This window comes from Phallusia mammillata, chromosome 3, assembly GCF_965637545.1.
Source record: "Phallusia mammillata chromosome 3, kaPhaMamm4.hap1.1, whole genome shotgun sequence".
Classification (NCBI taxonomy): Eukaryota; Metazoa; Chordata; class Ascidiacea; order Phlebobranchia; family Ascidiidae; genus Phallusia; species Phallusia mammillata.
This window is the reverse complement of record NC_137254.1, coordinates 13,221,946-13,245,997: the sequence shown is the minus strand read 5'-3', so window position 1 is coordinate 13,245,997 and position 24,052 is coordinate 13,221,946. Positions and strand designations below refer to the sequence as shown.

The window sequence follows — 24,052 nt, the reverse complement described above, 5'->3', positions numbered from 1 at the left end:
AACCACCCAACAAGCAAAGATAAAATAATTCTTGTGTTTAGAACTGTCAACAATATGCCCATGCTGGATCTTACCAATTCTGAAGTGGTCGAAGATTCAAATTTGATTGGTTAGTGTAATTTTTTGTTGTATTGCATTTGGTATGTGCTCAAATTAAAAAAAAATACTTTTAAAACTTGTTAAGACCTTGAATGTGTGGATGAAACATTTTCTGAAGAAACAAGATCTCCAACACCTTCATCAAGCAGCAGTAGTAATGCAACAAAGAAACGGCATGAATTTCAGGTATGTTTGATATATTTTTTTTTTAACTTTGATATTTGCCATTTAACTGGAAAAAAAAAATGGTTTGTAAATAAATTTGTCAGAATGTTAAAACACTTTTCATAAATAGTGTTAATGAATCAAAAATTTGTTGCCACTTGAATTTGATTTTATGTTTTGTTTTAAGGAAAGGCTGTTTTCAATGTTTGAAAAAAATCATGAAGCTATTGCAGCAGTGACCTCTATACAAACGCAGCAAGTTCACACTGAAAATGCAGCAAACCAATTTGGCAAGTTGGTTGGCCTTAAATTAGAAGCACTGCCAGCAGCTAAGGCAGATCAAGCAATGGCTCACATTTTGCAATATTTATGTGACTTGCAGTATTCTTAATGTGATAACCTTTCTCAATGACAATCTTGGATACTGACTGCTGTGTCTTTTGATGTGCTGTAGTCTGTACATTTGTTAACATTTTCTTTAAATGTAAATGTATATTGAAATACAACCCATAACACAACAAAGTTTGCATTTAAAACTTAAGATCTATTGGCTATGCTATCCTGCCATGGTAATCGTCTTGCGGGTGAATTAAAATATTCTTTAAATTCGTCTCGTATGTGTGATGCAGCTCTCGTGTAATTGTTAGAGCTCATTTGTCCAAGTGGAAATAGGTTTCCTCCCAAGTCTTCCACTCTCCATCTTCCTGGAATAACAACACCATTGTCCTCTCTGTCCACATGACATGGTGGACAGTATAAATAACTTCTTGGCTGGTTATGTTGTTTTTGCAAAAAGTTGTGAAGGCAACATGCAGTCTTGGTTATTAAAACAGCCTTTTCTACATCGGCTATTATTGGGCGTTTGAACACTCTCCAACGAGTTACAAGTAATCCAAATGTGTTTTCAATGACACGTCGGGCTCTTGACAAACGGTAATTGAAAACACGCTTTTCTGCAGACAAGTAATGACCTGGATATGGTCTCATCATATTTTGCTTTAAAGGAAAAGCTGCATCACCTACGAAGCAATAAGGCACAGAAACTGAAGTGTTCCTGATATTCTCTGGAGGTGGATAAGGAAGCTTATCACTAAGAAAATCTTTACCAAAACTTGAGTTTGCAAATACTCCTCCATCACTGTGCCTCCCGGAATCACCAATATCTACCACAGAAAAGCAGTAATCTGCTGAACTTACTGCTAATAAGATAATGCTGTGGTAACCCTTATAGTTGAAGAATTCTGACCCTGGATGAAGTGGCGACTGTATTGCAATATGTTTGCCATCTATTGCTCCCATACACATAGGAAAATCCCACTGCTTTTCAAACTGTGCTGCAATTTCTCGCCATTCAGCTCGTGAATTTGGCATCCGTAAACAAATTGACTCTAAAGCATAACATATTGCTCTGCATGTCTCTGATATGATGTTACATAAGGTGGAGCGACCAACACGGTAGTTAAATGCAATTGTTTGTTGAGAATCACCTGTAGCTAGGTATCTGCAACAAAAACACTTAAAAATTTAGAACAAAAATTACTTACTCAAAAACCATACAAAAAATCACCTTAATGTTAGAGCCAATCTCTGAGAGGATGATATCGGCTTTCTCCATCGCGTCGTTTGCTTTTTTATATGTGGAGAAACCAATGAAAGCAAGTAGTCAAATGTAGACACATCCATCCTAAAATATCTGTGAAAGCTTTCTCCATCATTCCTCATGTGCCTCACAAGGATTTGTTCCCCTTGACTCTCCCGTCTTTGCAAAATGGGCCTCACCCACCACCTTTCACAAAATTAACCTTACATGATGTTGTAATGCAAAAATACAGCTTATTGTAATTTGTAAGTACAGACGAATCCGGTTAGTCGCATACCGGTTAATCGCGTAATCCGTTTAATTGCATCACAATTAAAAATCCCAAACCGTCGCCCATCGTTTGTTAAGAAAATCGTCCGGTTAATCGCATAAACCGGATATTCGCATCGATTTTCCACGAAATATGCGATTAACCGGATTGATGATCTCTATGTGAAAGTCGAACAGGCCGAGTATTTGGAATAAAAAACGACAATTTGATAGTAAAATCCCTAGGAGGTAATGTACGCGAAAAAGACGTAGATGCATTTTTGCATTCCACACCAAATAACGCGTCTAACGTTGAAAATGACACGTCTCGACCATAAAGTATTTTGGAAAAGTTATTATTAGATTAAATCGGCGTTCAGTGTACCGCTGTGCGATAACAAGGAGTCGTTATCTCACAGCCGTGCACATTGATCCTTTTTTATTGGCTTATCTAATAGCCAATAGTTTAAATCAAGCGTTTAAATAAAGAGTTCAACGTGTTAAAATTACGAAACTGGTGTTCCGGCAAAGACGCTATTGTAATTTCTTACTAAGTGCGAACTGGACCAAATTCGAAGTGTTAAACTGTATTAAAATTTAAACAATGTTAAATGTAAAACAAATGTTTAAAAATGTTTTCTGTTATATTGTTCATGACCCGCCAGACACGTAATGGTTGTAAAAAACGTTAGATCGCAAGTAATCACACCATGTTGTTTAGATTCGCGTAGTTGGTAACGTGCCTATGATTGCTATATTTTGTCTTCTCTTCGTGACCTTGCGCAACTTATCAGGTAAAACACCGATTAAGAAAGGCATTTATTCCTGTAGTATTTGTTGCTGATTTAAATTTTTGAAGCAACGATCACACGTTGATCACGAGACAGTCACGCTAATCTTGCAGCTGCAGTTTTGCTGAGTAAGCTAGAAAGTAGCGCCACAATCTGAGTCGTTAAAGTTTTGCTAAAAGCAAATATTCTTTTTGTCAATTGGATAACGGGTTGTAATAGAAACTGATGCAGCTCGCCTTAGTGCCCTTCCGCTGTAGAATGTGCCAAAGTTGTAAGTTTGACAAGGTTTCGGTCGTGTACTTGCGGGTTTGGGCTTGCTCACAAATATGCACCTACCACTTTGCCGCTTAACGCGTTGGTTTGAACTAGAAAACGAAATTGGTTAGAAAAAACAGGCCATTTTACTTGTATATTAGGCGAGAGGCCTGGCACATTTATAAGGGAAACTACCCAAAACAAGACTAAAACGTCATAAACCGTCTTCATGGGAAAGTTCCCAAATTTAAATGTTGGGTCGCTTAGCTATGATGCGATGTAACGTATCTTTTTAAAAAAACCTGACTGCAATAGAAAGCACAAATCAAGCGAACTGTGGCGTGTGCGCTAATTAAGAGTGTGTGTTTGTGTGCGTTTCTACTGTTTCTTTGACAGTTAGGAAGCATGACGTCATGTATTGCGCTGAGAGCAGCAATTTTTTCAATTCTCGGCAACAAAAGAGAGAAAATACTGCTCCGTTGCCATAGTTGAGCGTCACTGCAACTTTGTTTCAGCTGGGGAAGTGAAAATGAGCACTTTTGTAAACGGCGTGTACTGTTTACATAGCAACCGGATTATCGCATAATCCGGTTAATCGCATCAAATACCCTTGGCAAATCGATGATGCGATTAACCGGATTCGTCTGTATTTGCTTAGGTTAAAAAATAATGTAACATAGCAAATGCAAATTTTCTGACGTACCTCCGGTTCTTTGCTTCTGAACTTTTGAAGTACAAATACAACAACAAACTCGGTTCTTCCAACAGCAACAAAATTGCGTTGTTGTACATACCGATAAAGCACTACAGTCAGCCTTTTTTATTGAACTGAAATATTCCTACCTAAAACATAAGTGGTGTGAATAGCGTGTCGCGGAAGACTATCCGGCGAAGCGCGACGCAAACCGTTGCCGTCAAGCGCGTCTTGTGTGAACCGGCCTTTAGGGTGTAGATGGTTTGCAGACCGTTATCAAGCGTAGCATCGCGCATATATTCTTGTTTGGTCCGTTACCAATATTTGACATGGCAGTTTAATTCTACTAAAAAGTTAGGGCCGCAAAGTTAAATGTTACTTGCTTTTTTATTATGTATTTAGTGATATTTTTCTTAACCATTACCTAAGCCCTCTTTAAGTTTCAATAGATCGCCAAGATGCAAGAAATACAAAGCGGAAGACCGTCCAACTTCATTGATGCGCAGCTTATGCCAGATGACCACACGGCAAATTTCAAACCAGTCGCCATGCAAACGAGCCAAGTTTTTTTTTTCTTTTCAAGACTGCTACAAAGTCGTCATTGAGGAATGGACGACAGATGCTGGCAACCTCGCTTCTGTTGGAACGTGCACGCGGGTACATCGCAATCTGCGCATCATGAACTATAGACAATTTATTTTCATGGTTGGAATTTCAAACGGAAAGGAACAAGAAGAAGATATGGAACAGAAGGACTTATATCAGACAATCCGAAAACCATTTTAAGCGAGGGGGATTCTGTAGCAATGCGTATTTTTGTTGTAGCGGCAAATCTGACACGTCAAAGCATATTTTGTCTTTCCCTTAAAGTCTAACAGCCATAGATTGCGTTTTCTAAAACTACACGCGCTAGCACTTACGCAATCGTAAAAACGTTTCTTGTAGCCGCCTTCCGTGTACGATAATCATTTCCTTTGTTTGGAGCAACACTACCCTTGCCCCTAGTTGTAATACCACGTTGTCGCTTGACTATATATTTGCGTTTGCTAATTCAATAAAAGAGTTCTTTATTTTTGGAGTCAGATCGCGCATTTCCTTCTTTAACTAAACGTCGGGTAAAACTTGTGTCATTTGCCACACTCTATGAAAAAAGAACAAGCTTATTGCATCCTGATAAATCTTCTGAAGTGACTGTTACTTCCCAATGCAAAAAAAGTAAGTACTTCGCGGCCAAATGCATTTCTCAACTTTAACCCGAAATACAAGCCCGTGTTTATGCCTAAGTTTGGGGTTGAGGCAAAGAAACTTAAAATCTTCTCTGCAAAAAGTACTCCATGTTCAAAATGAGCTAGAAAAAACATTATCTCCATTGTTGTTTATTCTTCACGTTGCAACCATGATCATGATTTCATTCTTAGGTGAAAACCTGGAATCAAAACAAACCAGTTTCGTCAATTTTTGTAAACTAACCTAACCGGCTTACAAAAAAGTTAAAATATCGTCAATTTTCATTTCCCAGCCAAGATTTGTTGAAATGTGTCCGAGTCATTTTCTGTGCTAGTGCTACATTTTGGATAGGGAAAAACCTTTTTTTATCATTCAGGCTATTTGGCAAGAATTTTTAGCTGCACTTCATCTCATAGTGTTTGTATCCTGAAAGGAATTCACTTCCAAGATTCAACAGACATTTCACAAAGTTTCTGGCAGGCGGTTGTCTTAAACTGAAAATACTATTTCCAGATGCTCAGCTGAATATTATAATGACATTGAAGAACCAGAATCAGACGTTTTAACAATATCTGTTGTCATCATCAGTGCAGAAGATGACAACAGGTCCTATACAACCTGTAATAACTAAATATGATGAGCACTTGCAAAAGTTTGGAGTAGGGAAACGCAAATGAGTTGATAAAGCAGTAGCTTCTACTCAAATGCCAAACAAATAGGAACTTTAACACCAACAACTATCAAGGCGATTTTTGAAAATTTATGGCAAAATTTGAAAGGTTGAGGTCAAGTTTCGCCAAAAGTGGCATATTTTTCTACATTGAATTTCCTGAGAATTTATAAAAACAATCCAGTTCGATTGGATTTCCGAGAAATGTTTAAATTTAGTGCATTCGGAAACAATGGACCCGCATGCACGCATAAACAGAGTGAAAAGAAAAGATAATTTTACACTAAACAATCTAAAAAAAACTGTCCAACATAAAATTGAATACCTACAATGCCAATACGAAAAAAAACATTAATTCAAGAGAGTTGAAAGAATTAGAGCCATGTCTGAATCCCAAGTTGAAAAAGAAAACCTGCAACTATTGTATGGAGATATTTTCTGAAGGGTGATCTGTAGACTAAGCGGCGGAAGGCAGGCAACGGTGCTTGTGATTCGACTTTCGGCTGATTCTCCACTGAGCCTGTGTAGCTCAGTTGGTAGAGCGCGAGTCCCGGAAAGACTCCTGTCGTGGGTTCGAATCCCACCACAGGCTAGATTTTTCTAGCCTACGCCTTGCCATATGGTGGTGAATGCTTGGTGACCGGCTGATTCGGTATAGCGCCTTCAATGGGCCTGGCGTACTGTGATTTATACATGAGTCTGCCGTGATCTGCATAGACGCTTCAGGGCTGATCCCAGTTATGAATTTATGTTCATCTTAACTAACAAAGACTGTATTACATTGTACTGCCTGAACTGCTGATTGTGTTCTTCTACAGCGGCTATAACGTCATAATCGTTTTGTTAGTTTATTTATTTCAAGTTGTCCGTATCGTTGCATTTGGACAACAGTAAGGGTTGTTTTGAATACTTCGGTGACTTAGGCCAACAATTCGTAGATAATTCGATTAGCGGCGTGGAGGCGGTTTTGCACTACAGTATTAAAAATTATCAAGCGCTTAAGTCAGTTTGTAATCGTACGTGTAAAAAAAGACATCTATAAATGCATTTTTAGTTGCCATAAACTTATAAGCAGAAACTAAAAATGTCCGCAGAAAAACGTAGTAAATTTGTCGTCGGTAATGGGTATGGGAAATGTAACGTTCAAGGTTGTATACACACCATATGGGAAAGATTTGAGTGCGAGTGGTTTTGTAGTGGTTGGCATGCGAAAGCGTTAGATTTAACATCACGAACTTATAAAATTGCCCAAAGCCATATGTCATTTCAACGCATAGCGTATTTGTGTGTCCTAAATTTCGTGTTTGTGCGTTGTGGATTTGACTGTGTAATCAATGTTTGTGGAATCCACAGCAGAAGACAAAAAATGATAATCAAGAAGAAACACCGATTTACACCTTTACTACAGCAGACCATGGCTCAAATGTTTTGAGAAGTTCACAACTGTTTGAGAGACATTGCAGAAGCATGCGAACAATCTCAGCTCTTAAATATCTACATTGATGACACGACTCCAACTTGAATCTAATAACGACGATGTACTAATACAGAAATCGTCCTGATCCACGGGTGCTCAACAGACGATTTCAGTCATATATACATAAACATTAATTAGCCGCCAAATTAAGCACACACTTAAATCAGTCTGTATATTTGTTATTGCAAAACACTTTGGAAATCGATTTCGCCTATATATGAAATCGTTAGTCCTAAACAGGAAATAAATAAATCACGTTATATAATCATAAAACTGTAAAAGAGTAATAGCGCATATGGGTGGGTATGTTGTGGATCGCCAAAACTTTTTATACAACAACTTGAACTACAACTCCATGCGACAGAGTTTGAGGAAACATAAAAAAAACTGGTCAAAGACTTTTACAAAAGCTATTGTAATTTGCCGGTCCAATAAAGATGGGAAAACTGTCATTTTGAATCTGGATGACCCTACAACACAGTAATGCAGAGCTAAGCAGCTTTCAGAAATTACTACCGATGACATCGACAAATGCCTGAGGGACAAGCGACAAAAATGCGATTCCTTCATGTCTTCTCTACATTCTTCGGCAGTAATCGACGATGACATGCTGCTCAGAACTGTTGGTCTAAAGAATTTTAGTGGAATTTACCACCATGTGCACGGCGCGCAAGCCAAGTTCTTTGCTGGATCGCAGCCAGCTTATGCTTACCCATATTTCGAAACACACAAACTTGAACAAAACACCCTCCACGCCACAAGTATCCTTGACATCCCAGTCACACTTTTGCATTTCTCAGGTAATATCAGCATATCTGGAGTGACGGCCTTCTTGGAGCATTTATTAGAGTCAACCAGCATTCGTTACCGCCAATCAGGTGTTAATGAGTACTGTGGAGACAGCAAGGACTTTGCATCAAACTTGAGCGATGAAAAGTAAGTCTCGTACACCCAAAGTGGGTAAAACACTTCTCCTGGTGGCGGCAGATATAACCAGCCTTTATTTCAACCTTGACCACAATCTGCTTAAACAAGCTTTAGTCCATTGCTTGCAACACCACTCCAGCTTCAATCCGCAAAACCTTGACTAATCTCACTATGTTTACGATCGAAAGTATTGTCACTCAGTACCAAGACGGATTCTACAAACAACTGAAAGGAATCGTCACTGGGTAAACCACTCAGTCTCAATTGCGAATATTGCAGTTCACTATATCATCAAAGACCAGGAGCGTTTAGTGCTTTCTCGAACTGCTCCAAAAAGAAATTATCAAAAAGATTATCAAAAAAAGGAGCCTAAGCTAGGCTACATGCTAATTACGACAAAACAGACGAAAAATTGAAGAAAATTACGCAACGTTTAAAATAGGTAAATGCGACACCACCAAATACGTTTATTTTGTTTAAACTTGCTCCTTGAGCACTGATCAGTTTTTTGCTCAGCTTTAGAAAAAGCGATTTTTACCGTGCGGTGCCGCAAAACTTTCACCACTCTTCCAGTCAGCAGTCACGCTTGGTTGCGTTACTTATTACCTGATCCACTCGGCTGTCGGTTAGTTTTCTTTGCCTGTTCGGAAGCGAATAGCGATGCCCAACAAAAAAAAGTGAACACTCCGAATTTTCTTGTTTGTTTTTTTATAGGAAATCTGCTTAAAAAAATTTTCCAGAAATGAATCTGCATTCTTCATCTACAGCTACAATGGGCAAAGTTACACTTTTTGCTTGGGACATTTCATTAGTTGATCAATTTTTTCTACAAGCGTTGTACTGATGTTACAAGACAAGGAATTGTTTATCCATATCTCGAAGTTGATAGTTGCAGTGACAATTGATGTGTTATTCTGGTTCTGTACATTTTCTTTCTTTCTTATGCACAGCAAACAATCCTTTGCAACATATATGGTATGTGGTCAACTACCTGTAAATAAAACGTATAAACTACTTGTCTTGGATCGATAGATACTGTTTTTATCAGAGGGGAAGGGGTAGCTTGGTTTTCAGAATCAGTTACGTCTTCTTCATCAGCAGTTAGGCCAGCTTTAAACAGCGATCATTTGTGTCCAAATACAACCCAATTAAATACTACCCGTCAATACTTAATGTTTCTCTTACTAATAAATAATTGCAAGCATCGTACGTGATTGACACAAAATTTCACATGCATAATTAGGCCAATCTTTCTTTGCTTCCATCCGCTCCTTATCCATAGATTAAATATCCCCCGTTCATGGGCTTAAATTTCCGTTTGCAATTACACCACAAACTTTCAATATCGTTAGTGTGTACTCAGGCTGGAGTAACAAAACGATACGAATGATCTACAGTTTGATGTTGGTACTGTTGTGGCAAACTTGCAAACAAATATATTAGTAATTATATCGCAAAAAACGGATAAAAACAACTTATGTTAGATATGTGGTTGTAAGCAGCCCATTCATCTGACCAGATTGGCCATTATTTTTAATAACTACCTTTCATTGTCGTCAATCTCCCGATAAGTGTCGTTTGCAACGTCAATTTTTGATGAATTGTCTGAAAATAAAGGTTCGAAAATTGTAACTAAATTTTACATACTTAAGCCGATTATTTTTTTACTTGTAAGTAAAAAGTTTTTACAAAGTTAAAGTTGTTCATAAACTGCATTGTCGTGGTGTTGTAGAGGTTGTACTGTCAGCCCATTCATCTGGCCATGAGCAGGCCATCCGCATCTATTTGGGCCGACAAGCCACTTATTAAAAAAATATCAGATTGCACAAACTTTACCTTGACTAAATTTCAACTATGGCCCCTCGATTGTGGGAAACTTTATCCAAGATGGCTATTCCAAATGTAAATAACTACAAAAGATTGGATAACTTTTTCCGAACATCAAAACATTCAATAACACTGGAACTCGTCTGTTTAAAGATGATTGTTTGCAATTACGCTTTTAAATAATTGAAGCAGGGAACTGGTCTTAGTAAAACGCCATCACACCACGTCAAAGTGCCAGTTATTGTGATGGAAAAACGTTTCCTGACGGGGAAAGTGTTGTTTTGTATTTTCTTTAACACGAGGACTCTGAGCTCATGTGGCACTTGGTCCAAAGAGTATTAAAAACATGAGTGGAACCTCTGACGTAACAATGGACTTTTAGGGCTTTTCCTTCGTCCTGCGTCACGGTTCAGTGCATAGAAGTTTGATCAGCATTTTGTTGTAGTTCGCTTGTGTTCTATGCGTTATTTTTGCTTAAAAATGTAAACGGTTAAGCGTATAGCGCGCAAAACGATACGAAATTGTCATCGCATGTTTCCATCTCTGATGCAAAAGAAACAAACTTTAAAAAGATTGTTTACGATGGTATAATTATACCTCGTACTGAAACAGGTTTTGTGCAACAAGGAAGAGAAATTGTTTGTAAATATAAAGCAAATTGGGTCAGAGCCTATTTGTCAGGTGCATAAAGTTTTCACCGATGAATTTTAGAATTCCGACCAAAAACAAGAAGCATTTTTTTATTTTCAATGGAAACCTAAACTATGGTTTAGCTACAAATCACTGAAAGCAGCAAAGGTAAGTGTATTTTTGACTATTTCATTTGAACTTTCATTGCCTGCCAGGCAATCTGATGAGCTCTAACAGAGCGAAAAAGTTCTACAACTTTATATTTTTAGGTAATAATTTAATCATAAAATATGTCTAAGCTTTGCTGTCTGCCACAATGCGACAACCGGACACCCCAATTCACTTTATTTCATGTTCCAAACAAAAAATATACAAATTCATCACAGTTCCAATGGGCTGATAGCCTTGAAAAAATTATTCTTGGGTATAGAAGTGATCAACATATCAAGGAGCTATACAAAAAAGACACCGTTAGAATTTGTGAAATTCACTTTAAACCAGCGGACATTGTTACAAGTTGGTATTTGCTTTTTTACCCAGTTTCAACTTATTTGTAATTTTAGTGCCAAATTGAGTTTAAAATTTTTTTTCTTTATTTAATAGAAGCCAGGCGTAAACAGCTGAAGATTGGAAGTCTTCCAACACAAAATATGCCCCACAAAAGTATTAAAAATGAAAAAAAGTGTCAGGCAACCACCATCAGAAAGAAAAGTGACTCCTCAGTTGTGTTATAAAAACTTTTCAGCTTTTAAAATGGCAAAAATCCCAAATGGTTGGGAAAAAAAAGTTTTTGAAGACAAAGTTTGTTTAGTCTTCAAAGATGACCATGATCAGCCCAAATATTTAGTTGCTGTGAATTCAGAATTTGCAGTAAATGCCAGTTATTATGGATGGGGAGGTAAAGCCAGTCACATAGAAAAGTTGTGTGTCAGGAGTGTAACCATGAGCCAACTTCTTGAAAGTATATCAGCATCAAATATTTGTCAAGGAAGCACAGGATTAGGTTCCGTCCCACATTACACCACCAAACAGGGAGACCCACTGAGTACGAACTTGATGCCCTGTGTGAAAATTATAGCAAACCGGTGAGGTTTAATATTCCCTTTTGTGTAAAACATTAAAACTTGCATTGTTTAAAATGTATTTTCCTGCAGTTCATCAGCTTGCTCCATTTTTATTACTGGTTCAACGCAGTGTTCCAACTGTTCATCCTTAGATATGAACGATAACCGTAACAATAACAGAAGACAGAAGTATCTGAAAAACACAAAAAACAATACATTACAAAAAGTGCAATTAGGACATTGTTTGAAAGAAAGGGTGCAGAGCACATTAAGAGTAAAAACCAAGAGGTAACACTTTTTGAAAACAAGTTGATAGTTTACCACAGGTAGTTAACTATTTTATAGAATTTCTGAACTAGAAGAAGAGGTAAAGGCTTTTTTGCAACAAGACAAGGATTGTGTTGGTGTAGACAATGACATGTCTAATGATTTTCAAATGATAGTAGAAAGTGGTATGACATTTTTTAGTCACAGCTGACCAAACATTTTAGGCATTTTATACACATTTTGTAGCAACTCAAGCAGGTGAGGTTGATGATTTCCACAAAATCTTTTGGGAGGAACAAATCAAACTGAACAAGAAAAATGCAAGTGGTGAACGATATCACCCAGAAATTAAAAAGTGAGAATATTTGTAACATATGGGCAATTTTATTTATTTATTTATTACCACTTAACAAAGCTTTGTAATCAGGTTTTGTTTGAGTTTGGCAAGTAAAAGCAAAGCTGCATACAATGAACTTCGCAGCAGTGGTATTCTTCGCTTACCAAGTGCCAGGACTTTGAATGACTACAGGTTAATAGGCAACATGAGATAAGCACATAGAAAATATAATTTGCTATCCAATATTGCTACAGACATGTTTATCGAACTTCACCCGGAATACAACAACATGTTATTAATGATCTTAAAGAAAAATGTCAGTTACTTCAACCACACCAACGTTTTTAACAGTTTCTGTGGATGAAATGAAAGGTATTTATTCTGAAATCTCTAATTTTTTTGGAACTATTGTTTATCTTTGTATCTTAGTGAAAGAATCAATTGTGTACGATGCAAATTGAGATTCCATGATTGGATTTGTAGATTTAGGTTCTTGTCGCGGTCAAAACCAAGTTGCTGCAACCCATGCATTGCAGTTTTATGCCCGATCAATCCTATTCAATTTCTCCAGGCCTGTTGCTTTTTTTGCCACAAACAAACTTCAGGCATGGCAGCTTACCAGTATTGTTTGGGAGGTAATTGAATGTTTGGTTAGCTGTGGATTTGAGGTACTTGCATTGATTGCTGATGGTGCATCGTGCAACAGAAAAATGTTTGCCAACTTAAATAATCTAAATCTGGAAATTCCTTACAAATGTTGCAATTTGTACAGCCAAGATGTTCCACTTTTTCTTATTTGTGATCCACCACATCTTTTGAAAACAACATGTAATAATATCAGGTCCAGCTCTGCAACGGGAACCAAAATGTTAAAGTTTAAAGACCACTTCATTCTGTGGGAGCACTTTCAAAAAGTGCCATATCTATTCAAGTCCAATGAATTGCGCTCATGCAAGTTAGGAGAGTCACACTTTTCTTTCAAAAGTTTTGCTAAAATGAGGGTGTGTTATGCAGCACAGTTGCTTTCCAATTCTGTTTCCCAACTAATGAAGAGTCGTGGTGGTTCTGAGATGTCAGCAAGTGCTTGGTTTGCTGCATTGATGAACAGGTGGTTCGATGAACACAAGATTAAATTATGGATACAATTCAGATCTAAAACCTTTCAACAAAAATAATGACCCCCACCTAGATTGGCTGATGAACACTTTCTTGTCAAGTTTAGATGAGTGGAAGACCAATGCCGAGAGCAATAATTTAAGGGAGCAAGCCATGAAATTTTTGTCATGGCAAACATACACAGGGTTGGTTGCTACAACAAAAGGAATGGTGGAAATGGTGCGGTATCTTTTGCAGGTGATTCCAGAAGGAAGCTATGTTTTGACAAAAAGAATCAACCAGGATCCACTTGAAGCTTACTTTGGTGCAATGAGGCAAATTGGGCGACGTTCAGAAATGCCCGATTTAAATCAATACTCTCAGTTTGAAAACATTATTGTAGGACAAAAGTATTTGAAATCAGTTAAAGGATCTAATGTGAAGCGATGCATTGACTGGAAGGATGGTCCTGTTTCACACAGTCCTTTGCAAAAAAGAAAAAAAATCCAAGCTCCTCAGCAGATCACCTTTGGTAAACCTCAACAATAGTCAGTTGTTTACCATGTCAGAACCGTTACACATTAAAAAAATATCTAACCTGTATTAAAAAATACAAATTATTCAGGTAACATGGATGGTAAAATTATTCAGGTGACTACATTGCTGCTTGTTTGGAAACATTGTAAATATCAAAAAAGATCATATTATCAATAGTGCTCTAGAAAAAATGTCACAGCTTTTGTACAAAAATGAGCAACATATTTTTCATAAACATACATACAATGGAAATGTAAAAGATAAAATCTTTAAAAAAAACATAATTATTTCATTTTTTTTCGCAAACTAACATTTTGATCAAAATTTAAGTGGAGTGTGAAATTTAACTTCTTAGCTTTTTGATAACAACGGATTTTTATGTATTGTTGACAAATTTTCACAACAATCTCATAAAGACCAGAATTGTCAAGTAAAGTGGGAAACAGTTGTTTTAAAATATCCACATCAATTGATTTAAAAACATTCAACAAGACATCTTCAAAACCACTATGTTTGCGAAAGTTACATTCCAAATACAACAACATGTCTGTTAACTTTTTATTTGGAACAACCAGTTGACCATACTTTTCATTATTTTTTGCCAAAATTAGAGAATCTTCATCTAATGAAGAAAAATCCCCTTTCAAACTTTGCAAAATAAACTGTTTGCTAGTGGAAAGTGTTTTTTTAGAAAGTCTTTGCAAAATATAACCACCTATATATTCAACAATATGCTTATCATCTTTAGACAAGTCAACTGAAGATGACAAATCATCATTTTTGGGGGTTGATGACGTATAACAATCAAACATTTTTTTACAGTATGAAAGTGCACAATTTTTGTCAATTTTAAACAGGGATGGTATCAAATGTAGACCATCTTTTGAAACAGACAATCTCCTGAAGGGTGTAAATTAAATACTTTTAGAAAATATAACATAGCACTGCCAGATAACTCTTCCTCTTTTCCTCCAATTTGAGACCACCAAGATTGTATTTTTGCCTCATTCACATCACTTTTTGAATCTGGGTGTAAACAAATTTACATAAAATATCTACCATGGTCTATTATTACACCTATAAACGTGTAACAAGCCTGTCAAACGGTCAAACCTACCATGAACTGCTTTCTTGTGCAAAATCAAACCACTAATTGTCTTGTACGTTCGATTGCACGCATCACATCTAAAAAAGGATTTTTTCATTGTTTTCGTCAAGGTTAAGCAGTTGCAAAACAAACTTACTGATAACTTTTTTGTTCTTTCTCTTCTTCGTCTAACAAAATTTCGACCCATGTTTCAGTCATTTTATAGCGATATTTTTCTAGTTCTTTATTTTTCTAGAAAAACAAGAAAAGCATGTCAACGCATTGTGTTTAAAAACTATATCTACCCCCAGAAGATCAATTATCGCGCTTATTATTAACTTGTAGTCTGCTATCTTACTAATACAAAATCAGCGAAAAACTTCTATGCACTGAAGCGGAACGTCGTACGAAACTAAAATCAGCTTAACAATGCAAATAGTCACGTGACTCGCCCGAGTTTCATCTCATGGTTTATAATCTCTTTGCTTGGTCGTAAGACCCGGGGGTCTTGGCACCAGCCTGAGGTTTGTTTTATCATCGCTGGACGAATCTGTATGTTAGTGTGTGCTCCAGGTGAAGTAACAAAACCATAAGAATGGTTGACAGTTTGATGCTGGTACTGTTGTGGCAAACCTGCAAATAAATATCGCAATACCTACATAGCAAAAAAATGCGTCAATAAAACTTACTGGATAGGTAAGCAGCCCATATTCATCTGACCAAATTGTTGTCCCAGGGTCACGTGGCGGACAATTACATTTTCGGGCGTGGCACGATCCTGGCGTGGGACCAGGTCCAAAAAACACTCCCAGTGCAAGAATTTATTAGTCAAATAACATAAAATTGTTTTAGGTCTGTAGATCAACGCCACCAAAAACCCATTGTTGTACCCGCGCTTATGGCGTCCCACCAGAAGTTCTTCAATGGCTACAACGTGCGCGACTCCACCAATCACGTTGGGACTGGAATGGAGATCCTTCGTGCAATCCTAACGAATATGTTTCATACAATAAACGCTCATGTCTACTGAACGAACTTACTTCTTGAAGAAAATTGCACCAATTTCACACAAATTGAGATCTCTGTCATGATTGCATCTTGTCATACATCTAATGTCTAAAAATACATAAGAGTAACAAGCTCTTTTTGAAAAAGGACCCTTTCCGGATAGAACAATTTTCCGACAAGTCTGGTAAAATACCAACGAAACCAAACAACATCACTTTTACAACTTTTGCCCCTCACAATATGTGTGATCAATGCAGCAATCAAATTCAACTCAAAAAACAGTCAGATATGTGCAAAATAAAAACTTAGACAGCAAACCATGCGTTTTTAAGAAACTGCTGCATTTACACAAACCCTGCAAAATTCCCATCTCCGCAAGCTTCCTTACATTTATTTCATTGTCCGCTATTATGCAAAAACAGTTTAATTCAGTCCTACCAAGTTAGGAGAAACTTAACCACATAAACTTGTCATCGTATTTTTTCAAATCCGATGGCAATTGTCGAAGCAAAACTCCTGGAAAGTTGTCGAAATTTTTCTTACCTTGTAAGCAGATCCACACCGCTTGCGGGGGGAGTGTTTTTAGTACTTGCTGATCTCCTTTTTTAGTCCTTTTAAATCTTCCTGTTTGTTTGTTTGTTTTTTCAAACAGGCTTCTGCAATAAAATATTGATTGTTGTCGTAATTTGCACTTGAAAATCTACCACTGGAATTCTATGTTTTGAATATGCATGTGCCTAGGACATTAGATAAATAGGCCATAGCTGTAAACAGGGTTGCCATCGACATGGAACCAAAATTAAGGACAATCAAAAATTAAACTTTTATACCATACACAATAACATTTTTAAACAAATCTTTGCATTTATACGAGCCAGCACATATCCCCAGCCATTGTTTTTTTTTGCCTGAAACAATCTGTTTCAGCAACTTCTTGTTCGTACAAAATAGTTCGTGCATCCCACGACAGCTCAGGTCTATAGGTTGACTTCTACTTGTAGCAGGGATTTGACTTGTAATTGTTGAAAATAAAATGAGGACTTAAGTCAAAAACAAGGACATTTCTTAGAAATAAGGACAGTAAATGTTTCTAAGACATTGCAATTCAAAGTAAGGACAAGTCAGAAATAGAAATAAGGACGGTATGGCAACCCTGGCTATAAAGCATCAAATAAATACACAAACAACATAACAACAGCACAAACACCAGTTCAGAAAAGATTTGTTTCACACTTATTAGGACTTACTGATTATAACTGTGTACTCAAAGAACAAGGTGGCAAAATGCCTGCTTCACCTTCCTTCCTTTTAAGCAAACTCGGACCAAACACACTTAGCTCCAAATGCTTTCATGGTCCTTCTTGCCATCGCTGCTGGACTTAACCGTCCCAATCTTCTTGTACATTTTATGTGCAATCAAATTGTGCCATTATTTTACTAGGTGAAGCAAGGGAAATCCCTACATATCAAAAACCCAATAAGACGATTGTCTACTAAACAAGTAAAATGATGATAGCTCTAATTTTAAACTTCTATGGAAAGCCATGGATTTTGCAACCGGTAGAAACACTCGCCTCAACCTCTATATTTGAAACTGTACTCTTAAAAGAATCATCTTGTTCGGTCAGTAAAGTGGAGGATAGAAACTGATTTTTCTGGAGATCGTACAACATAATTAAAATCTCTTGGACGATTTTTTTTTTTGCCGGATTTGTTTTCTTTTCCTTTTAGCAGAATCATCTGATATGGAGTCATTGAGGCTTTTTTGAACTGCTAAAATATGGTATCATTTACCAGTACTTGGACAAGGGCACTTTGATGGCTCAGGAAAACACTAAATAAAATGAACTCGCTTCATCAAACAAACTGCAAACAGTAAAAGAACCGGTGTTCATTTTGTTTTAAATGTATAGATTGCAGCAACCTAGGTTTCTTTCTTTTCTATGACGAATTTTTAGAAAAACCACCTGAAAATACTTTACAAAATCTGATCTATGAATTCAATAGAAATATCATAGCCGTACATGTCTTGTGTTTTTAGGCAGCATCAAAAAGTGTCCAAGGGAAGTTGTTTTCTACCTGTTTTTCTCAAGACCAATTTGAGGAAATAAACCTAATTAGTTGATAGGTTGTATTTGGACACAACACTGTCAGGTAAACATATGTTGTGTTTCAAAAAAGCACTACAAAGGTTTTTAAAAGATGTGATACATCAAGCATAAAGTACAACAGCTGATCAGGCGAAGATGGATGTGGAATCATTCACTGGAATGCAACATCTCACATAAACTCTGCCAAATGTAACATAGGATAAAACGAGGTTAATTGTGATTTTTTTGATCCACCTGTTGCTAACAATGCTGACTTCCACATTGCTTGATTGCACAAGCCCTCATATTACTCATTATCACCTCAAACCTCCTATAGAAAGTTGAGTAATAATGGAGTGTGTTAGCATCCACAAAACCTCGCCACTTGTTGATGCACCAATGTAAAAATATGCTGTCGATAAAAAAAATCAGAAAAATATACACCTTTTTGGCAGAAACACACAAAGTTCGGGAAAGAAACTTACCAACAAATTGCTTCCAGTGTGTTGCAATGTCCTTGGCCATAAAACATAGCACATGATATGCCATGGTACTGTTTGCCATTGGCATCATCTCAGGACTAACATATTCCACAAATTTCTTAAGGGCTGGATCGTACTCCACGGCTGTTGCATTCCGCACTTTATCAATAAGAAGTCTGCATATATTCGTTTTTTGTGGGAACGTTTACAACTTCGACTCAATCCATTCCAAAACTATATGCTGGATCCCTGGACTCATTCCTAGAGGCACAATTTTGTTGCAAAATTAGCAGTACGAGGGCAGTGCATATGATTGTGATCTTAGGAATTCATACCTGTATGGCAAAAATATGAGGTCAACAGACAAAGATCACATCACAAAACAATATTAATCGAAATCGAACATGCTTGCCAACTCCTTGCTTGCCAACTGCACAACGGATTTGTTAGGCAGCCTTCATTAAATTATCTAACCATTCTGATCGCGAGCTGTTGATTTCCTTTCCTTGTAATGCCTCAATTTGCTCACTGCTCAAACACCTGTCTCAATTCTCTGACATTTTTTACCTGTAACCCTTGCTGTTATACCTGTCGCCTTAGTTTTTTTTTACTAACTGATAATTTGTACAGCTTAGGCAATCTGTTTCTATCTTCTCCTTTTTCCGTCTTTTCTATTTCTCTCTCTGCTTGTATCTGTTTGCAGTACTTATGGTCGTGACTAAGTTCTAAATACAATGTCGGTCAGTGTAGGATATTTTTTACTTTAAAGACACTTAATCCATGGGTCTTTTGAAACGCGTCTCTCGCTGGACAGTTCAGGACACTGAAAGGCGTGAGTACCGCGCTCAGCACTCTTAAAAGAATCTTGAGCTTTTTAAACTCGCCCGCTCTTCTTTCAAATTCATTTAACTTTAAATTAACCAGGTTTGTGTTTAATGCTCTTTTTGTTGGGCGTCGACTTGTCCCGACCGCAATTTTGCAATCAACGTCGTCAGAGCTGCGCATTTTTTTGGAAACCTGAACATTCGAATTCCACATTCGCTTCTGTTTGAACAGTTTGGAGCTGAACTCCCACCCCTTACGCAATTTGTGCAGAAAATACTTAATTACAAAACCTTAAAAGTATACTTTTGTAGTGATACAAAAGTAAGTTATTCCTTTTAATAAGTTCTTGCGTTCAACTGGTGTAATGCTAAACAAAATACTAGTTGTTGTTTTCAAGAACTTGTATTTTAGTTGACGTTTCGCCCACCAGAACGGTAGGGCTTCTTGAGAGCAATGAATGATAATATAGCGGGCACAGAGGCGTACAAAAACAGCGGGATACGATGGAAAATAATTTACATAAAGACAATTGTCTTTAAAGGCTTTCCGTGAAGAGTTGCGTGTGCTACAAAATGACAGGGCGTAACTAATGTCCGATATTTGATGAGGAAGTGGGACGCAAAATATCACGAAAAACCGGGCTGAGGCTTTTTGCCGTCATTGCGATTCAGAACATTACAATTTATAAGGCAACTTTCAAAAACTAGCGCTTTAGACAAATTGGGTTCTTGTTTCAAAATTTGGGCATCGTTCCAATTAATGCGGTGGTCGCATTCCAAAACGTGTTCGCACAAAGCAGACTTGCTAACTTCCATGTTTTGACAGCCGCTTTATGTTCTTTGGGGCGTGATTTTAGATTTCGCTTGGTTTGGCCAATGTAAACCATATCGCAATCATGGCAGGGCACCTGGTAAACAATTCCTGTACGGTGTTGTGGCATCGTGGCATCTTTTGGTTTTGATAACAACTGCCCAAAGGTTTCATTGCCACTTTTACCCCAGCATCGTTCAGGATTCGTTTTAGGCGTTCATATACACCCTGGACGTATGGTAAGCAAGCGAACGATTTGAATTGTCTGTTTTGTGTGGTGGTTGTGTTATGAGTCAAGTTGTGTAAGTTACCCAGGAAACCGTTATTCCCTAACACGCGTGCAATGTTCTTGCATTCGTGTTTGCGAATAGCCCTATCCCTGATGTGTGTCTTTGCTCTGTTGTAAAGCGTTTTGGCGACCGTAGCTTTTGGTGCCGAGGATGGTGAGATGTGTAATTTAGGTATCGATCAGTGTTCGTGGGTTTCTTGTAGACGTTAGTGGTGAGCGTTTCGTCTGGTTGCCTGGTGACAGCCACATCCAAAAGCGCAATAGTGTCGTGTTTTTCGGTTTCCATTGTGAACGCTTTTGTTGGCGATATGGTGTTCAGGTGTGCGTGAAATATGTGGACCATGTTTTTATCGATAACGACGTACGTGTCATCCACGTATCTAAGCCTTGGACGTGGCGGTGTGTGGAAAGTTGTAAGTGCCTTTTGCTCGTGTTCCCTGGTGAGATTAGCGAGAACTGTTGAAATAGGTGTGCCAAAGATTTGTTTGTATATTGTGTCTTTGGAAGTAAAAACAGTTGCGTTAAGGCAAATCTGTAATGCTGTTCCTATGTGTGAAAGGTCTAGTCCGGTGCGTTCGTGTAGCGTTGTGTCGTGTTTGAGCTTGTCCAGGGTGATCTAGAGCGCCACATCAGTAGGTAGGATGTAAACAAACTGACAACATCTAAGGAAACTTGACATTCGCCCAGTATAACGTTAAAGTCAGAAATAGTTTCCAAACAGTCCAAAGAGTTTTTAAATGTATAATCGGAACGACCAACGATAGGCGCAATTATGGCCGCTAGGAATTTTGCTAAATTATAAGTGGGCGAGTTTACAAATCAAACAATAGGTCGTAAACGGTGATTAGTTTTGTGAATCTTAGGAAAACCGTAAAAATTTGGAAGTAAACCGTCCGTGCTCCTAAGGTGTCGGTATTCCTGGTTGGTGAGATAGTTGTCCGTTCGAAGTTTCTTGATGAACTTGTTTAATTCCCGTTCTATGCTTTTCAGAGGACTTTTTGTTAACCGTTGGTATACAGTGCTGTCGTCCAGAAGCGATTGAGTCTTTTGTTCGTATTGTCTGTCCATTACCACCGTGCAGTTTCCTTTGTCCGCTTTCAAGATCGTCACCGACTCGTCCTTTCGTAGGTTGCTTAGTGCGCGTGTTTCTTTTTGGGATAAATTCGGTTTCGGCGCCGTGGAGTTCGACAGAACCTGCGCGATCCGACTCCTAGCCAGATCTGCGGCAGCTGCGTTGTTGTGGCCGAGCCTGAGTAGACCGGTAGAGCTACTAACACGATACGTTTCTCCTGATCCAAAAGTGCTTAATTTTCGACAGGTGGCGCAAAGAGCACTTTTTTCATTTAAAACGGTATATCTCAAAAAAATGCTAACGGTTAGGGCTATTAGGGTTGGGTAAGGTATTAGCACTTAAAATTCAATAAAACTAACCCAAAAAATTAGTTACTAATGCAAAAATTTTATGTAAATATTTCCCAGCCCAACCCATTTATAGCCGCTAAATAAATAATTCAGCACTTTACGCCACCTATCGAAAATTAAGCACTTTTGGATCAGGAGAAACGTATGGTGTTAGTAGCTCTACCTTTTCTGCCTCTGCCGCCCCGATCATTTCCAAGACCGGGAACTTTTCGGGAACAATAGCAAACCCGTGGCCTTTTTCCAACACCCGATGTTCCGCATCCGTTAGAGTCTTGGACGACAAGTTTTTGACCCATCTCTTTTTGCTAGCGTCTTCACCTTTTCTGGTAACTTTTATCTGCCGGTCTTTTTGTAAAGCCTGGATCTTCTTTTCATGTACCACTAATATACATACCATCTAATTGCGCCTAAAAGGCCAGAGTAATTTCCAACTTGATGCATAGATCGAGGAGAACAGACTGCATGGCGATCAAGCGTTCACTGTTTATGACGTCTTCCAATTTATTGTGACACTTGTGGCGCCTGCTTTTTCTTTTGTTTGCATAAAATAGGCGTACAAAAAGTCTAGCGCATATGCCTATTAGACTGACAATACTCGTTCCAGCCCAACAAAATCGTTTTAGAGCTGTTTTGAAATACGATTAATTAGCAAGAGAGTTTTCTTTACGTTACGGCCGCCAGTACATGCATTTTCTTGCAGAAAATATAGGCTTTAAACAATCTATATTTAATAACTGTGGTTAGATGCACATAATAAACAACTGTAATATAATTAATTGAAACTGCTAGATCAGTGGTTCCCAACCTTTTTGACCTTGCGGCACCCTATCAAAGAGATAAATAATTTGCGGCACCCTGGCAAAACTGAATCAATTTTATGAGGTTTCTGTATTTCAAATTACTTACCTCGATTATAAGCCGCACAAACGGCAGGTAAAAAAACAATATAAGCCGCGGCTTGCAATCGAGTAAATACGGTATGCAACAACACAGAATGAGTTGTTCAGTATAGTGCGCGCAAATAAATGTATTTTTTCAACAGTCAGTGTGAAACTTGGGCTTGGCTTCTTGCACAAAGTCCCCTAATATCTGGGGGCACATCCGATAAAGCCACCCGCATTTCTTCCTCGACTATAAGTAGTCGTTCGCGTTTTTTAGTTTTTATATTTGTTAATACAGAAAATCCACTCTCACATAGATATGACGTGGAAAACTGCAACAAAAGCACAATAGCTTTCTTTCCAACGCAAGGATATTGATTTTGAATTTTTAGCCAGAACTCGTCGAGCGGCATCTGTTTGTGCATAAGCTTAAAATTTCCATCGTTACGAATGTCAATTAATTCTTCTTCTTCTTTAAAATTCAAAGCAATATGTGAGTCCACAAAAAATGGATTTCTTACCCAAGCGTAATTTTCCGTGGACAAGCTTGGAAAATACTTCACAATTTTTTCTTCCAATGATTTTAGGTGCTGAGTTATTAATGGGGCAACTTCTTTGTTGTTCATTTTTGAGAAATGTGAAAGCATGTCAAAGTTTCCATTCTCCACTCTTAAGGACCATATGTGCAGTTTCTCTCTCAGTGCTTTCATTTTGTCAGTTGAAGTTAAGAGAGTTTCATTTTTGCCCTGCATTTTGGCATTCACGTTATTTAAATGGTCGAGAATGTCCACTAAATATGCTAATTTGGAGACCCAATTGTTATCGCAAAGCAATTCACAAAATTCCTCTTGCTTTTCAATGCTAAAAAAGAAGAGCATTTCATCCTTCAACTCATATACACGCGACAATGCTTTTCCGCGCGACAACCATCTTACTTCGGTATGCAGCAGAAGGTTAGCATAGTTTGCTCCCATTTCCTTACAAAGCTTGGCAAATATACGTGATTTAAGTGGTCTACTTTTGATGTAGTTGACCATTTTGACAACTTTGTTTAACACTTCTTTTAGGTCTGAATCTAATGTTTTTCCGACAAGAACTTCGCGATGAAGAAAACAGTGTGTTGTTATAATATCACTATTTTGCTTTTTTGCCAACGATACAAATCCTTTAATTGACCCAACCATCGACGGAGCTCCATCTGTGCAAATTCCTACACACTGTTTCCAAGATAACCCCGCTTCTTCCAG

The 24,052-nt window shown here is 37.8% G+C and overlaps 2 protein-coding genes, 1 long non-coding RNA gene and 1 other non-coding gene across 4 annotated transcripts; 2 read left to right on the top strand and 2 right to left on the bottom strand.

Moving 5' to 3' along the window:
• Positions 1-18: 18 nt before the first annotated feature.
• Positions 19-678, top strand: LOC145219016 (uncharacterized). Its single transcript, XM_080086432.1, has 3 exons — positions 19-109; positions 185-285; positions 452-678. Exons 1-3 carry the CDS (start codon positions 55-57, stop codon positions 653-655), a joined length of 360 nt encoding a protein of 119 aa, XP_079942558.1. The 5' UTR covers positions 19-54; the 3' UTR covers positions 656-678.
• Positions 679-6,268: 5,590 nt separating this feature from the next.
• Positions 6,269-6,342, top strand: Trnas-gga (transfer RNA serine (anticodon GGA)). Its single transcript has one exon. It is a non-coding gene; the product is annotated as a tRNA-Ser (tRNA).
• A 1,089-nt stretch (positions 6,343-7,431) lies between these two features.
• On the bottom strand, positions 7,432-8,380 carry LOC145219043 (uncharacterized). The gene is made up of 2 exons (XR_013857821.1): positions 7,940-8,380; positions 7,432-7,855 (listed from the first exon to the last, which is right to left on the bottom strand). It is a non-coding gene; the product is annotated as an uncharacterized LOC145219043 (long non-coding RNA).
• A 14,586-nt stretch (positions 8,381-22,966) lies between these two features.
• Positions 22,967-23,842, bottom strand: LOC145219572 (zinc finger BED domain-containing protein 5-like). The gene has a single exon (XM_080086920.1). The coding sequence runs from the start codon at positions 23,840-23,842 to the stop codon at positions 22,967-22,969; it is 876 nt and encodes a 291-aa protein (XP_079943046.1).
• Between the last annotated feature and the right edge of the window lie 210 nt (positions 23,843-24,052).